Below are 17,639 nucleotides of genomic sequence, written 5' to 3'. Positions count from 1 at the left end.
CGCCAGTTCATTAACAAAAATGAAACATGCAAGTAGGCCTTTATGCCACATATTTTACAACAGCTATTCCAGCCAGAATATTAAGGCCACAGGAGTGAAATGAACGGGTTAATTTAATATGCTTATTAATCGGCATCCACACAAAGCATTACCATTAAGCCTACTGCCCAAATTCCATCAATATATTTGTGTTTCAAACCATTAAAAAAAAATGCGTTATGAACTAAAGTACCACAACAACATTATCGCTCCAGCGGCGTTTCTACATGTAAAAAACAGGTGGGGCTAGGCTTATTTATACAACGGGGACCTAAATCCAGCGATCTGATTGGTTCCCAACTGTTGTATAATGAGCATATACATAACTGCTATGACGCCCGATCATTTGTGAAAGTTTGCATATCACTCCGCGCCTGGAAGTAGAAACAGTTACAAAGTAAAACATGTGTTGGATGATGGAGAGGGTGTAAATGTTGTTACTCCGGGAGTGAGCAAGGCGATGGAGAGACTAACGAAAGCTTAGGCACACGGCGATTGAACTGCTCCATAGGATAAATTGCCGGCGAACCGCTCTATCGGAGCCTTCTCTCGGAGGGACGCTAAAGTGTGTTGCATAGCGACCGTCGATGCATAGCGGCAGCCAGGAGGGACTACTTTTTTGTATTCTTTAACAAAACGGCTACTATGACTTTCTTTTTAAATGTAGTGTGTCTATGACTCTCGTTTCACCATAACAGTAACCGTATAAAAGCAATAGATCACTTCAGTCAGTGGCATGTGCTCATTATACCACTGTGAAGGGGGTCGCCGGCCCTCCGCTGCGCGTCGGGGCTGGACAACGCCCCTTAACAGTGGTATAATGAGCACATACCACAGCCTGGCGTGATCTATTGCTTAAATATATTTTTCTTCTTTTAAATGACGTACCCATGTCCGTGACGTCACCCGTTGGTTTTCACAGTCGTGGCAATCTTTGTAGACGTTGACACAACCTGCTCCGGCTATCCTGCACAACACAGGACTGTATGTTAAAATCTCGTTCAACAACTTACCTGTGTAGGGCAGTAATACGCTAAACAGCGTCTAAACTACCAAAATATTCATATAAAATATTTAGCTCAGACGTCGTTCACTCAATACATTCATGATCCAAAATCTGACCGCAGCTGACCGGTCTGGTGAACTGGGCTTTTAATTCTTTCACTTCATATGTTTCGACCAATCCTGTTGCTGGAGGCAGAGTTATTTGCAGGCAAGCTAGACCAGCCCATGAACATTTTAAAAAGTAAATACACAGACATTCCTGTATAATTAAGGTGTATGACAGCTCCCTCTGCTGGAAAACAGTCTCACACCAAACTAAATTTTCCGTTTGAACGAACGTAGCTATAGTACGTTGATGTGATACGGGTTGGTGGATTGAACGTGTAGCAGAGAATGGCCTGCGGGAGAGTATGTACATTGTTAAATACATGAATAGGCTTGAATTTAGTAGTAATATGGAGGTTTCATATTTTTACAAAATGGATTATGTGAACATTGCTGAATAACAATCATGTATATTAATGTAATGCAGGAGTTTAGCTTGACATTAACCAAGTTAAAGGACAATTAAATGAACCGCACCAAACATGTAGAAGTCAATGTGGGATTTTAATATATAAACAAAAACACTTGACAGAAGTTTAATACAATTTTGTAAAGCAAAGCAGAGGAAAACATTTTCTCAAATTAATCTTTTCAAAATGTCACCACCATTCCGAAAAGCAAGTGAAGAGGTTTGTGTAAAAGCAGTCCTCCCTAACCAGCTCTGTCCCTGACTCTAAACCCTGACTCTCAACCCTAACGCTAAACCCTCTGAGGGCAGGAAGACGCGCCTTCAGTGTAACGGTTTGAACCACAGAGAAGGAAGAAAAGAGGAAGCAGTAGAGAGTAGTGAAGTAGTGAGGTTAGTGACAGACGTGAGGGAAAGGTGTGTGGAAGCACATGGTTACATGTGGGGTCAAGAAGATCACTCCCACTGGAGGTCATTGATCCATCAGCCTCAGACTGCTGAGCTCAGCAGGTCTTCTGGAGGACGAGGCTTAGATGAACTGAGGAGACGGGACCAGCAGCATGTCAGGATCAGGGCGGGTTTAGCTCAGGTGTGTCTACCCCCGACCAAACAGGATCAGGTGAGGTTCAGCTCAGGTGCGTCTGCCCGGACCAAACAAAGACATTGATTAGGTTCAATATTCAAAAGATGCAACATTATCTGAACCAAAGATAAGTCATTAAGGAGCAGGCAGGCTTTAGGGCGCCTTGCTCAAGGACGCATCACTGTATTCTGAGGACTTGAACCCGGCACCATTGGTTTGAGAGTTGAACCCCCTACCTAGTCCACTATGTCCAGATAATGCAAACTTATGAGGAATCCTTGATGGTAGAGTCCTGGTGGTCCTCAGGATTTGCCTTCCAGATGTACGGCTTCTCCATCAGTCCTCCAGATTCCTGGTCTTGTTACAAACGTAATTTGTCTCTAATGTAAGGTAACAAACACAGTAGTAGTTTGTCTCTAATGTAAGGTAACAAACACAGGAGTAGTTGGGCTCTAATGCAAGGTAAAAAACACAGGAGTAGTTGGGCTCTAATGGCGCGTAACAAAGTAGCAGCTGTAGTTTGTCTGGTAAACAACCACAATAGTATGCCGTAACTTGTACTGGACAATCTAATCCTGCGTTACAACAAGTCCACTGTTTATTTTAGGCAAACTTACGAGGATCCTGGTTGGTGGAGTGATGTCGTCCTCTTGGCTCGAGTCTTGGCTCCTCCATCAGCTCTCCTCAGCCAGTGTCCTGGTCTGGAACAAACAGCGCGAGTCTGGCCCTAAAGTCTGGTTACAAACATGTATTTGGTTTTATTTTCAAGCCCTTTATTTCCAGTTTGTTTGGTTAATACAAACGTACAATCCTTGTTGGCAGAGTGATGGTCATCCTCCAGATTCACGGCTCCCCTACCAGCTCGCCTCCGCTCCAGAAACACGTTCTAGTAAGAAATGAACCACACCAAACATGTAGAAGTCAATGTGGGATTTTAATATATAAACAAAAGCACTTGACAGAAGTTTAATACAATTTTGTAAAGGAAAGCAGAGGAAAACATTTTCTCAAATGAATCTTTTCAAAATGTCACCACCATTCCGAAAAGCAAGTGAAGAGGTTTGTGTAAAAGCAGTCCTCCCTAACCAGCTCTGTCCCTGACTCTAAACCCTGACTCTCAACCCTAACGCTAAACCCTCTGAGGGCAGGAAGACGCGCCTTCAGTGTAACGGTTTGAACCACAGAGAAGGAAGAAAAGAGGAAGCAGTAGAGAGTAGTGAAGTAGTGAGGTTAGTGACAGACGTGAGGGAAAGGCGTGTGGAAGCACACGGTTACATGTGGGGTCAAGAAGATCACTCCCACTGGAGGTCATTGATCCATCAGCCTCAGACTGCTGAGCTCAGCAGGTCTTCTGGAGGACGAGGCTCAGATGAACTGAGTAGACGGGACCAACAGGATCAGGGCAGGTTTAGCTCAGGTGCGTCTACCCCCGACCAAACAGGATCAGGTGAGGTTCAGCTCAGGTGCGTCTGCCCGGACCAAACAAGGACATTGATTAGGTTCAATATTCAAAAGATGCAACATTATCTGAACCAAAGATAAGTCATTAAGGAGCAGGCAGGCTTTAGGGCGCCTTGCTCAAGGACGCATCACTGTATTCTGAGGACTTGAACCCGGCACCATTGGTTTGAGAGTTGAACCCCCTACCTAGTCCACTATGTCCAGATAATGTAAACTTGATGGTAGAGTCCTGGTGGTCCTCAGGATTTGCCTTCCAGATGTACGGCTTCTCCATCAGTCCTCCAGATTCCTGGTCTTGTTACAAATATAATTTGTCTCTAATGTAAGGTAACAAACACAGTAGTAGTTGGGCTCTAATGTAAGGTAACTAACACAGGAGTAGTTTGTCTCTAATATCAGGTAACAAACACAATAGTAGTTTGTCTCTAATGTAAGGTCAAACACAGGAGTAGTTGGGCTCTAATGGCGCGTAACAAAGTAGCAGCTGTAGTTTGTCTGGTAAACAACCACAATAGTATGCCGTAACTTGTACTGGACAAACTAATCATGCGTAACAACAAGTCCACTCTGTTTATTTTAGGCAAACTTACGAGGATCCTGGTTGGTGGAGTGATGTCGTCCTCTTGGCTCGAGTCTTGGCTCCCCAATCAGCTCTCCTCAGCCAGAGTCCTGGTCTGGAACAAACAGCGCGAGCCTGGCCCTAAAGTCTGGTTAAAAACATGTATTTTGTTTTATTTTTAAGCCCTTTATTTCCAGTTTGTTTGGTTAATACAAACGTACAATCCGTGTTGGTAGAGTGATGGTCATCCTCCAGATTCACGGCTCCCCTACCATCTCGCCTCCGCTCCAGAAACACGTTCTAGTAAGAAAACACAGCGGTAGTTGGTTAACGCATGTCAAAGTAACAGCTGTATTTTGTCCTTTAAGTCAACCATGTAAGTAAATACAAACTTACGAGGAGTCCTGGTTGGTCGATTCCTAGTCGTCCTCCAGCGTCTCAGCTCCTCCAGCAGCTCTCCTCAGAGTCCTGGTCTGGAACAAACAGCGGAAGTCTTGCTTCAACAAGTGGTAAAACAGATGTAGTCGTCTGGTATATATGGTACAAACGCCGGTAGTTTGTGGTAGCAGTATTCTACCAGAAGTGGCAGTGAGTGTGATGATCACTTCAGAGTCAGGCTACATCTACCCCACGACAGACGTCCTTCACAAGGCAGGGCCTTCAGCACGACTTTGGATTTTAGTGTTTCAGATGAGCTTGGTGATGGTTACCCTCTGGTCCGGTGCGTCAGGCCCCTGATCTCCAGCCTCAGTCTCCGGTCCACCCTGGCACCACAAGCATCCGGTCCCCAGCCTCTCAGCCTCGCCTTTTCACTACAGCAGCAAGTTTACATCCGTATTTGCCCAACAATAAACGTATTTGACTCATCCGAAACCAAGTTACACAATAAATTGAACTATTATTTTATAACTCCAGGCCAAAAAAGACTTGAGACCAGACATGAGCATCCCGTTTTCGGTAATGAAGACAGAGCAGTACACAAGTTTAAAGAAGTGGTTAAGGCAATGCATTGAAACTGACCTGAGAAGACTACTCACACAGAGAACTGACCTGTTCTGGAGAACTTCTGACAGGAGGTGGAGGTCTGGCTCTGGGTGAGGAGGTGGAGGTCTGGCTCTGGGTGATGAGGTGGAGGTCTGGCTCTGGGTGAGGAGGTGGAGGTCTGGCTCTGGGTGAGGAGGTGGAGGTCTGGCTCTGGGTGAGGAGGTGGAGGTCTGGCTCTGGGTGAGGAGGTGGAGGTCTGGCTCTGGGTGAGGAGGTGGAGGTCTGGCTCTGGGTGAGGAGGTGGAGGTCTGGCTCTGGGTGAGGAGGTGGAGGTCTGGCTCTGGGTGAGGAGGCAGACACCTTGGGACAAACTACATGTTACCTTTTTAACCTTGTACAGTTCTAAAGAATCTTCTACTGTAACATGTGGGAATGACAGCCATTATTTTAGCTTTTATATTATCCAGTTGTTAACTCTGCACCAAAGTCGTTGTTTAACGTCATTCCATTGGATAGGGTTTAACTTCTGTGGCAATTAATGACAGCAGATATTTAGAACGTACAAAAGCTGAAGTAACAAAGAACACTAAGCAGTATCGATATTAAATCAAATATACTCAGCCATATTCAGGTGCTGGGTTCCGTTGAAGAAATGTCAAATTATCTTCCACCTTGAAATGATTTTCAGCCTTCCCTGATGTAAAAAATGGGCCCGCAAGTAGAACGCTGTTTTATACGCAGTGAGAGTCCCGTCACGTCATCGTGGTTAAAAGTACAGCGCAACCATCGGAAATTATCAACATATTGTACGACGTACGTGTGAGTAAGTATTTAATATCAAACTTAAGTTGTTTAAGATAGGGGCAACAATTCCCAATGGAAACCGACTGAATTTTTTTTTCTGTTGGCAACGGCTCGAGGTTACGCAAATACAATCCAAAACAGTCCGCCAGATTTCCTCAGGGGACTCCCGTCCAACTAACTGCCAGGTGGTTTCTTATGGTTGTCAAGACTACAACGTTCTATGCTAACCATTGGGACTAAATCGAGTGACCGCACTCAGAACCTTCCACGGCGGGAAGCACAAACCGTCCGACTGGAATCCGAACATTCCGGCCGGAACCAACCAAAGAAAAACAGAACCAGCGCCTCACCTTGAGCTGAACGGAGGAAGATCCTGAAGTCCAGCGATGGTCTTCATTAAAATACAGCCAACAGACTTACCTTGAGGAGATCTGTTTGTTGCTGTTGGTCATTACTACTATTCAGTGTGCCTTTACATTATTATGCACCCAGTGTGTACAAGTTATATCAAAGATTTACAGACTTGACATTGCATTGGGTTCTAATCACCTTAGTCTGCTCCCTCGTTACTTATAAAACTCTACATCTCTATCACTAGAGTGTTGCATCCTACTCATGGGGGTGTGGTCTGAGTGAGCAGAGATGCATGCTGGGATACAGTGCCGTCTGAAGTCTTCAGTTCCATAGACACGCCCCTCAGGAGAAACCAAGTGTTTGAGAAGCTGTCGTGACAACAGTTACATGAGCTGGAATATCCTTCAAGATGGCGCCAGGATTCTCAGAGGAGAAAGGCCAAGAGGAAGATGTGTGGGTTCTTCCTCGCAGCCAGTGGAACACAACGGTCTTCAGAGTACCATGGAACACTTTGAAACATTCTCCTCTTTACACCTTGAAGCCCCAGTGAAGGTTTCCTCACCTCCTCAGCTGAAGAGCACAACTTCAGCTCGAAGAGCGCACTAGCTGGAGTTCCCGGATTGGTTCTGATTTAAGGGAACCAATCGTTCAGCTAGTCCTGTCCGAAACAAATACAGTTCAGCCTGAGAAGATGTGCAACTGAGAGCAAGACAAGAGCCACAGGGCTCTCCATCAATCCAGCCAGGTAGGAAGAGCCGTCTCATTACAGGTCTGAAGGTCATCTTGAATATCCATTTAGGTCCCTTTCCAACGTCAGACTCTCCTTGTGAAATTCCTTTTGGTGTCCATCCTCCATTGATCCTGATTGGTGTAGTCCTAGTTTGAAGTCACTGATCTGAACACGCCGCTTGCATCCTTTTACACTTGAGTTGGATACTCTCCTTCCTGCCCAGTGTGTTGGGTCTCGCTCCGGAGCGTCGGTCAGGGCTCTTCATGTCTACTGGAGGCCCTTAAGTAAGCGTGGGCCGTCCATCAGGTATGATTTAGTTGAGCATTCCAATATCCCAAGCCAATCACACAGACCCCCGTATGAACATTATCACTGTCAAAGCAAGCCGGACACACACGCATAGAACCCAGGACAGGCACGTAGAACTGCATGCCAGGTGTGAGTGGGAGACACACACACACACAGTAAAACCCTAGCGATGATCAAAAATCTTCCATCTCATGTCAAACCCAAACACACACACACACACACACACCACTGAGCCATAAAAGGCCAAACAATCAGGCAGGGTAAAAACCTCATAGCAAATAACATTCCAACATCCCCCCCCCCAGCTCTCCTGCCAGGGCACCCATAACAGAACAACCAATGTCTCCAGAGACGTAAATGATGTACAACATTCTTCAGTGGCGTCCCACATTGGTGATGGATTATGCTTGGCGTCTCCAAAATGTGTCCCAATGTGTTGATTCAACATCTCTGAAGTCACGTCTTTGAAGTCCAGTGGTTTCCTGAATGAGGGGCCTTCACAGATGCAAACGGTGCAGCTTTAGTCAGCCTGAGGACAGGAAGGAGGTCATCTGTTCAGAAAACCACCCAGTGGAGGGGGGTGGCTCTTGAGGAGCAGGATCCATATGGGGATGGCCCCAAATAAGACCTTCTTGGAAATGAGACTGTTCCTGAGGAGTCATGATGCCTGGAGGGGACTGTTGAATGTGTTCCATGGTTCTGTGTCAGACTGAAGTTGTGTTTCAGTCGTTGAGATGAGGAGCCCCCTCATCTCCCCCTGGTGTTTCTCCTTCTGAATCCCTGTCTCCATCTTTAAGAACATTCCAGTCCATGTAACTGACGTCACGATAGTTTCTCAAACACTCGGTTTCCCCTGAGGGGCCGTGTCTACAGACCTGTAGACTCGAGACAGCTCTGTATCCCAGTATGCACCTCTGCTCACTCAGACCACACCCTCAGTGTCAGTAAAGCAACACTCATGTGATGAAGATGCAGAGCTCAGGAGAGTAGAATGAAAAAAGACTGAAGATATCAGAACCCAAGCAATTACTCCAGCTTACAACAATAACTTGGAGCCTGTAACCATTTTAACAAATCATTAATACCAATATAAACCAAACACCTAAGTAACCCATGAACCAATATAAAACATCCTTACTACTCAGATCAACCTTCAGGTAACAGGTTAATTCACTAGGAAGCCAAAATACATCAATGTGCCCAAGCGTAATGAGAAATTAATGACTTACAGTTTGCAGTTATGCTTCATGGTAGAGTTGGGATACTCACAGAACTGCAGTTAAATATCCATGATAGACCTTTGAAGAAAGGAACAGTTTACTCATGGTCCAAATTTCAAATGAGAGTTAAACCACCACAATCCCCGATTTCCTTCACACATTATCAGTGATTTATTTTCAACATACAAGTCACGTCAGTTGTGCTTTGCCACACACAATTCTACTCACATCAGGTTCAGATGAGATGCTCTTCTTTACTTCAAAAAGTCTTTAACCTGGGAAACTCGAAGAGATGTTAAATAAGTCACAACAGACTTCATCAAAACAGTACACAAACAAATGCACTGTCCAGTTCCCTTTTAAGTGAAACGCACCAGATGCAACCAATTAACTAATGAAGAAAACCACCTGGCAGGTGAGCTGCGGCAGGTGAGCTTATTAGTAAAACTAAATGCAGGTTCGGCACCATGTGGTCTTCTTGGTAACAGTGAGAGGCTATTTCAGCTCTGCGTTTGATCTTAAAGACCTCCCTCATTTTAATTAAAGGGATGAGTCTGATTTGACTGATTTAGATTCAAACTTCAAAACGAAAAAAGTCTTCATTCAATTCACCTTACTGTGTGCGCGAATGAGTGTGTGTGTGAGAAGGAAGCTTTCATCAAAGAGACCAGAGACTCATTCACTGGTTAAACTGGAGTCAGCGCCTACCACCACACACGTTAACACACACTCACACACACCATACAGACACACACCATACAGACAAACACCTGACTGCTATGTTACCCCCAAATGTCTAAAGTTCCATTCAAGTTATTGCAAATGAATACAAGTGAGGCAGAACTCACACGCACACACACACACAGATCTGACTGGGGATAGGATAGGTTAATACACTTGAGGTGGTAAACAGGTTGTTGTTTATTCTCTTGCCAGAAGGACTATGTCTATCTAGACTAGGCTACTTATAAATGTTTATGAATACTTTTATTTTATTTTTTTCCCAAAGATCATATTCGGGGCCAATTAAATATCAGAGGCTTTATCCCCGAATAAAACAGCATAGGGACGCCACTGCCTTAAGCCAACGTATTTATCCACGATAGCAGACACTTTAAATAATAGTTATTACATGCAACTTATTTCAAATAGTATACTAGATACATACAAATATATATAAAGGAAAATATACGAAAATGAAATGGCTAAAGTTAATGCAAAATGATGATGTAGTCGAGTACAAACAGTCTACTCTCATTGCTGTCTTTGGAAGTTAATTCTGACTGATATACCGTTTTATTCCACAGCATGACATAACACATCGCAGGAAGTGGTGGTGCTCCACTGTGTTGGAGAATCTCCATACTGAAGGGTATAGTTCTTCTGAAGCAGATGGGCTGTGAATTCCAATAACACAACCGTAACAGTCGAGACACAAAGCCGGAGAAATCTTCTGGAGGATAACGAGATTCTAACATTTGCGAATAAATTGTACAATGGAAACAGTGGAAACAGAGGACATTGTTCATGTTTAATTACAAAGCATTCCATTCATTGAGTTACAGTGCTAAGTTAGCGACCAAAGAAAAAGGCAGACCACTTTCACTTCGCAAAATCGAGATCACCAAATGTAATGGCATCGTCAGTGTTGTGGGTGCTACATGGTTTGCTAGGTACTCATGGCTTACTGGTAGCATTACTAGCAATCGACTGTATTGCTGTCCCTGTTTGCTAATGAATAATGGCAAATCTCCAACGTGGGCTGTTCATGGTTTGACTGATGACTTGATAGGGCAACCAAACGCAACGACAAGTGTCAAGTTCACGTTGGTGCTGCTAATGCGACATAGCTAAATTACAACCAATAACTTCAGTCATTGAGGGCAAAAATAGGCCCAGGTTTTTTAATTTACTTTTACAAATCCAGATTAGGCCTGATTTGACTACTGGGCTTTGCATCCTTTCCTTCTGCCCTTGTAGTCCATTTCAAAGACATGCTGCCTTTCAAATTACAGTGATGCCACTGGTGGCTTTGTATCAATTTTATTCACATAACTATCCCTCCCTACTATTTTGTGGTTCACCAAAACACCCGGAAACAACTTGAGTCTCACATTCTTATGCCGCCATATACAACAACTGTGCAAGCAGGCCAATGGCAAACAAGCGTGCAGTCCTTCCTCACTTTAAAAACCACCAGCCGCCACTGATATACATATTTCAGCAGGAAATTCAATAAAATATTCAAAGTATTTCTTATACACGTTACAGACGGATAGAGCTGGCGAGCAAGAGAATCCTGCAAGACATCGACATATCGCAGAAAAACGTGACTAAAACGAAGTTCAGTATAGGCATACCTGCCAGTCCCATCATGTAAATACATTAACAAACAATAGTTGATGAAGATCCGTGATGGAGAATCATGTAGTTAGTAGCAGACCATATGTATAGCTTCTATGGGTCTATGCTGCGTGCTGGCGGAAAATCAGTAAACAATGATGAATTTGATTGAGCTATCTTTCTCAAGGATGCAACCGGTAGATTTCAGTCGTTGGGAATCAAACCCAGTATATTTATAGTCCCGGTTAGCGGGACTGGGAGTCTTCCACCTGCCCCAAGAGAGAGAGGTCACCTGAAGAATTGCTCATTGCAAAATAAAGTTTCATATGTTGGGATTCCTGTGTGCAATGTTGCAAACGACCCCGCTCTTAGGCCTCAAGGTTCCAATGTCCAGGATGTCAAAGGACTGTCCTGGCACCAGGCTGAACTCAAACCTCTGAAGCAATTTGGCCATCACCACCTTAGCCTCCATCTGGAATCACATCATATACATGCTTGGTTTGTGATTCTGGATTCTTATCAGAGTTAGCATGTTTGGTGTATCTACCCGTGTCACCCACCTGTGCAAACTTCTGTCCCAGACAGGAGCGTGGTCCGAGAGCGAAGGGGAAGTAACAGTAGTAGGGCCTACAGGAAGATGGCTGCAGTGAATACGCAACACTCTTTCCTTCTTAGTGAACATAAACATGAGCGCGTAGATTGTTCTTGTTCCCAGGATTTTACCATTAAATATCCACTACGCTCCTTTTAATGTAGACTGCTTACTTGGGAGCGTCAGTATGAAACCGGTCCGGATCAAACGTCAGTGGGTCCTTGAAGAATTTGTCCATCCTCCCACAGACGTAGGAGTCAAACTGTAATGCACACAACAATACACTTCAACAGATATTATTGACACCATTCATCAGTTGCGAATATTTACTTTTCTATGAAGCTCATTAAGTCTCAAGAAGACTGCTAGAGAAACTGTAGCAACTGACCAAGCACATAACTCCTGCAGGTACGTGAACACCACTGATTGTCATGTCCTCCGGCAAATCACGATTAGTTCCCGGAGCCGTGGGATACATCCTAAGGGTCTCCTTCAGCACCTGTCAGAAGAATATAAGATAAGGAAGGATGACTCTTTAATCCCAGACGGGAAATAAGCTTGTCAGAGAAAAGTTCAGTAAAGTTATAAGGAATGATGATGCAATGATACAAAAATGCAAAAGAAAACTACAAAACAATTCACAAAATATAAGCTATGTACACTGTAATACTCTTAGCAATGTAGATGTAAAGACATACACGTCAAGAAATGTTTGGCCCTTCATCTTGATCCATATAACGGATGTACCTGTGAGAGGTAGGTCAGCTCTCCCAAATCATCATAGCTAATCTCCTGCTTCATTCCAAGAACAGCATCCACCTCTTTCTGCGCTCTGGTGATCATATCGTAAGGTCACACATAAGGTTACAGGAATGTCTGTGTCAATCTCCACATTAACTTGAATTGAAGTTGCTAATTTCTTCTCGTGGTGTCTATTACTTTCCCATGACGTCAGGGTTTCTTGCTAGTTCCATGATGCAGAATGCAAGCTGATTGGCTGTAGTTTCCTGTCCTGAAAGCAGTTATTTCTCAATACATATTGAGAAATGATTCCTCATCAAGATAATCATGTCTATGAAAATTATAAAGTTATAAATTCACGTTTACATTGATACTTACCCGCAATGAAGAACGTCACAAAGTTGTCCAACATAAGATCCTCATCTTCTTTAGTCATTTCCTCTACTGCGATAAATAAAGTATTAATTCTTCTATCCTTCCCTCTTAATTGGTGTCCTCACTGGCAAACAATCAATTTCAAAGCATTGCTCTTTATGAACTGCATTTTATCATAGGATTTGGAACCCAACCTTGTCCAGCTGATTTGATGATCTGAGTGAGGATGTCTTTGGGTACATCTTCACCATTTTGGATGGCGGTTCTCCGTTTGGAGATCCAGGCTTCCCCTGTGGTCCGCAGAAGCTGGCACGCCTCCCTCACCTCTTTGATGAACGGCCGGTTTTTTGGGTTCAGCTGAAAGAGTTAAATGTTCAATCATATGTGGTAGAATTGTATAGAGAGCTGAGGTCTTCAACTTCCATCAAAAAGTTTCTGGGTTCGATTCCCAATGTCTTCAGCTAACCAATGGACCCCTTGGGTAGGATACCTGACTCCTTACTTCTCCTTAATAACATAGTATTTAAATTCACTGTTGCTCATAAAAGCAATACAAGTGTCCAAAGAGTAGTAATACATAGTATCCAGCGTGAACAAACATGCATATCGATTTCGTACCTGAAAAAACATGTCTCGGACGTAAGGAACCATGCCTTTCAGGCACGTCTCAATGGCTCTAGGGAAAGGTGATTCATGGTTTTTGTGGAGATCCAAGTCCATTCCAAAGGCCAACTGAAAAATAGTAATAAAACATCAGTAGAATGTATAATGCTTTTGAAGGAAAACTGTTTTCTGAGAATGGGATCTGTGAGCAATGAACATTTTTGGGCAACCAGGCAGGACAATGAAGGACAATGAAGTAACCTGTAAACTCTTCAGTCACATTCATTCATTAACTATCACATGGAGGACAGATGTTTGGATGGATTACCTTGGTGATGACATCTAAGGTCACACGGTTGACCAACTGGAGCATCTTTGCTTCTTTTTTGCTGTCTGCTAACTTTGTGAGTTCATCCATGAGGTTTTCTGCCCTCTCGTTGAAGGTCCCCATCAGACCCCTGAGGTACCTGGATATTAAACGAGAAGTCTTGGGGTCAGCACAGAAAGCATTGTATCGAGGCCTGTCCCTGCAATGTTCCCGTACAAAATAGGATTTTTTTTAAATATTTGAATCGATTTTGAAATGGCAAAGGTCATCTTCCTTGCTCATGAATTACACTGGTGCCAACTTACAGACTGCTGAAGGCAGGGTCCATGATCCGTCGTTGTTTATACCACTGCTCATGATCGGTAGCTGTAACCAAGCCATTTCCAAGAAACCTATGTTGGGGGAATAGAGAAAAGTGTGTACGATTTGGAGAATTTGAAATTACAAATAAAAAAAGGGTTGAATGAACCAATACTTTCTCCCACATTACATTCTCAATTATAACTTGATCAGAATAAGCATGGAAAAAAACCTTGGCGCGGCGCCCATTATACCTCTTCAAAATTCTGGTTGGAGCGAGCGGGAGAGCCTTTGTGCAAGAGACAGCCTTGCAAGAGACAGTTATTCCGATTTGTAGGCTACTATTATTTTACACTCAGTTTAAGCGCTTGAGCTAGTGATTATAATTCACTCAAACACCTACAAATCATGCAACACACTCAATTCTAATTGTCAATATTTTATGTTCAAGATTTTATCTAAATAAATTGTTATGTTTGACATTGCTGCAACAATGCGCGTTATTTTATGCATGTTTATGACATTCCATGTTCTAATGTGTTTGGCACTTTGAGAGGAGTCATGCATGTGCGAGTTAGAGAGTTGAATAAATGGAGTAAGCTCAGACTAGAGTTCTGTGACATTGCATCTTTATTCCTATACAACACAAATGTGATATTGAGTGATAATTATAATTGCATTACATTACAGCAAACATTTGTGTTTATATTAATGGCATGTGTTTAAATAATCAATAAACCATGAGATTACCTTTCTCCAAAAAGTCCATGGAGTTGTTTGAATACAATTTTAGATTTAGGGTACTTGGAGGACATCAAGATCTCCTGAAATCACCCGGAAATACAATTATTAAATAATGAAGTCCAAAGATTTTGAACTTTGCCCTCTTTATTGAGCAATTCCTTCCTGTTCAACTGCAGGCTTATGCACTGGAATGACGTAATAGTTTACCTTAGTAGCCTCTGGACATGTCACAAGTATTACAACGACGTGAAGAGTATTAATCCTAACGACTGGCCCATACATTTCAGCCCTGTGAAAGAATAAATAGACATCCTAAAATATGTTTATCAGTGCAAACCGTAATTTTCTTTTTTTATTACCGTCATTTTAGTAATGGTTGAGCTACTGCCTGCACAATCAACAGTTCTAACATAAACCTACTTACCACTCTAGGAATTTGTCGTGAAGATTTCTATCACTTCGTGTTTCCTCCAACACTGTTGTTGAATGCCCAAATAAAAAGCTGCAATGATCAAAGTAATTGGTTAACCTTGCTTACCAATCCTAAGCGAGAAAATAATTGGAGAGTTCTTACCCGTCTCTTGGTGGGCCAGGGATATGATCATATTTCATGTGAATGTGTTTGATATACAAACAATAAACAAGGAACGCAACTGCAATCAGAAGGAAACTATAGCAAATAGCATAACAGGCCCAGTTTGACAGAATGTAAAACAAACCCATTTTAACTTGTTTCATGCAGTTCGGTAGGCTATTAGAAGGGTTCAATCTGTTTCTGGTGTTCACAATGCTGTGGAGGAGGGCAGGGCATGGTCTTTTCGCTGACGATGTGTTTGGTCACAGATACCGTAAACACTGGAAACGCAGCCTAATAAAAGATGCAAAAAGTTGACGCGCGTCGTGATCCCATTCAAAGTGAATGTAGAGACGCGTTGCTGCTTTGCTGCCGCAGCATTTGCTGCCGAGAAAACGGGCAGCAAAACTTGATTTGCGGCGCGTCAAAATCTGATTTGCGGCGCGGCATGCCGGTGCCCGCTGCCGGGCACGGGCGAAGGGCGCGTTCACGTATTTTTGCGGCGCGTCAAATGCTGCTCGAGTTGAAATATTTCAACTTTTGACTCGCCGCAAAACCTTTGACGCGCAGCAAAACTTGATTTGACGCGCCGCAAAACTCAGGCGTCAACGCGTTCGGGCAGCAAATGCATCTTTTGGTGTGAACGCAGGGTAACGTTGAATACTCCTGCATGCGCTGTTAAAACCATAATTCAATAATAACAATAAATACATACAAAATTGGGGATCCTGTCTGTTAAGAGGTGCGTAAACGTTATTTCAGAAATTTAAGAAGTGCATAAACAACGTTCAAATGCAATCCATGGCGTCAATCCGCTTGACGCCATGTTTACCGTTTAATGGGAAAGAAGGCTCTTCGCCTTTATGTCCATGGTCGTCGCATGGACTATACGTCATCCAGCTCAGGTTGCGTAGCCATGCGTGTGCGCGTGTCGGCTCATTAGCATCTGTACCGTAGCGGCCCGTACCGTGGCAGCACACCTCTCCCAAGTGGCCAAATTGGCCCAGCCTGGCCACACTCACACTGGCAGATTTGAGCACGGTTAGGTGTGAAAACGGCCACGGCCAGATGGCCTAGTGTGAGTGCACCCTAACTCCAGGTCGGTTTGCTCCATGACTCCTTATAGGATTGTATCGATTTTTAATCTCTCACACACACACACACACACACACACACACACACACACACACACACACACACACACACACACACACACACACACACACACACACACACACACACACACACACACACACACATTTCCGCACTTTAAGGCGCACCTTCAATGAATGGCCTATTTTAGAACTGTTTTCATATATAGGGCGCACCGGATTATAAACCGCATAGAATAGAAAATACTGCAGTCCAACGTTTGACTGGGGTTGCGTTATGCATCCAGACTAGACCGAGCTGTGCTGAAGGGAATGTCAACAAAACAGTCAGATAAAATCAAACTTTATTAAGCGTTCTGACAACTCCGTTCACTCCCATGGTAACGATGTTCAAACGTTAATGTGCATATTAACAATATCTCCCAGCCTTGTTCAGTTGTAAACACATAAAAGAAACAGTCTGATACGTTAGCGCATAACTCATTGTAACTCACATTGTTCAGTTACGTATAACACGTAAAGCTCACTTTTTCAGTTCATTCCCCGTCCACGAATCCCTCGAATTGTTCTTCTTCAGTGTCCGAACAGTTGGGCGAGTAGCCTACGGCATCCAACATGCCCGGCTCCCTCTCGTCATTATCCGAGTCAGTGTCGCTGCTGTTGCCTGGCAGTTCAGTGATTATTCCTGCCTTCGTGAAAGCTCGGACCACAGTTGAGAATGATATCTCAGCCCAGGCATCCACGATCCATTGGCAGATAGTGGCGTAGTCGCCCGGCGCTGTCTCCCCGTCTTGGTGAACGTGTGTTTGCCTTCTCCACACCATAACGAATTGAGCTACCAAATCGCCGGAAGTCGTTCACTTTCTATGGGCAAGAGCGACCAAAGCGACCAACGCTACCAGCGGCCAAAGTTGAGCGACCAGAGCGTCCAAAAAAAGTTGAAAACTGTTGAACTTTACGCAAATTACTATGACGCGTTTCAGCGGCAAAACACTGAGCGACCAAAGCGCTTCTGGTGTGGACGTACGGTGGATTCATGGACGTCTGAAACGCAAACTATTATGGCATTAGCCCCCCACCAGCTGGGGGACTGCAGAGTTGCGTTGAATTTTAAATAGGCCTATTTATTATTTTATTTGTATTCTTTTTATAGCTTTAAATAAAGCCCCTTGATAAATGTAGTTACTAAATGTACATTAAAAAGTATTTCTGCTCAATTTAAAAGGTTGAAACTCCTCGTGACTGAATGTTTGTATTCAGCGCACACGCCGCGCAGGTTTGATGCGCTCCACTTTTTCTGTGGAGAACCAGCGCCTTGAATATTTACTACAGCGTTTCTACAGCTCGATGCGGTTTCGAAATGACTCC

General features: G+C 43.7%; 1 protein-coding gene and 1 long non-coding RNA gene across 8 annotated transcripts; both read right to left on the bottom strand.

The window, feature by feature from the left end:
* Positions 1-1,645: 1,645 nt before the first annotated feature.
* On the bottom strand, positions 1,646-8,961 carry LOC130374771 (uncharacterized). 6 transcript variants are annotated; one of them, XR_008893678.1, is made up of 12 exons: positions 8,788-8,961; positions 5,209-8,637; positions 4,869-4,970; positions 4,555-4,631; positions 4,380-4,458; positions 4,190-4,306; positions 3,786-3,893; positions 3,414-3,607; positions 2,946-3,024; positions 2,756-2,872; positions 2,375-2,495; positions 1,646-2,196 (listed from the first exon to the last, which is right to left on the bottom strand). It is a non-coding gene; the product is annotated as an uncharacterized LOC130374771 (long non-coding RNA). The 6 variants fall into 6 exon arrangements; XR_008893676.1 differs by having other exon boundaries at positions 2,375-2,518; positions 4,376-4,458; positions 8,788-8,960; XR_008893674.1 differs by having other exon boundaries at positions 2,375-2,518; positions 3,786-3,916; positions 8,788-8,960.
* An 810-nt stretch (positions 8,962-9,771) lies between these two features.
* Positions 9,772-15,399, bottom strand: LOC130374767 (cholesterol 24-hydroxylase-like). 2 transcript variants are annotated; one of them, XM_056581716.1, is made up of 15 exons: positions 15,160-15,399; positions 15,010-15,087; positions 14,793-14,874; positions 14,592-14,665; positions 13,847-13,933; positions 13,542-13,680; positions 13,229-13,342; positions 12,805-12,967; positions 12,614-12,676; positions 12,434-12,506; positions 12,242-12,326; positions 11,883-11,993; positions 11,668-11,756; positions 11,463-11,529; positions 9,772-11,374 (listed from the first exon to the last, which is right to left on the bottom strand). In XM_056581716.1, exons 1-15 carry the CDS (start codon positions 15,321-15,323, stop codon positions 11,225-11,227), a joined length of 1,539 nt encoding a protein of 512 aa, XP_056437691.1. In that variant the 5' UTR covers positions 15,324-15,399; the 3' UTR covers positions 9,772-11,224. The 2 variants fall into 2 exon arrangements, with proteins under 2 accessions (XP_056437691.1, XP_056437689.1); XM_056581714.1 differs by having other exon boundaries at positions 9,774-11,374; positions 12,614-12,679; positions 15,160-15,398.
* Positions 15,400-17,639: the final 2,240 nt, after the last annotated feature.

Source organism: Gadus chalcogrammus, chromosome 21 (assembly GCF_026213295.1).
Source record: "Gadus chalcogrammus isolate NIFS_2021 chromosome 21, NIFS_Gcha_1.0, whole genome shotgun sequence".
NCBI lineage: Eukaryota > Metazoa > Chordata > Actinopteri > Gadiformes > Gadidae > Gadus > Gadus chalcogrammus.
This window is presented reverse-complemented; position numbering and strand designations above follow the sequence as displayed.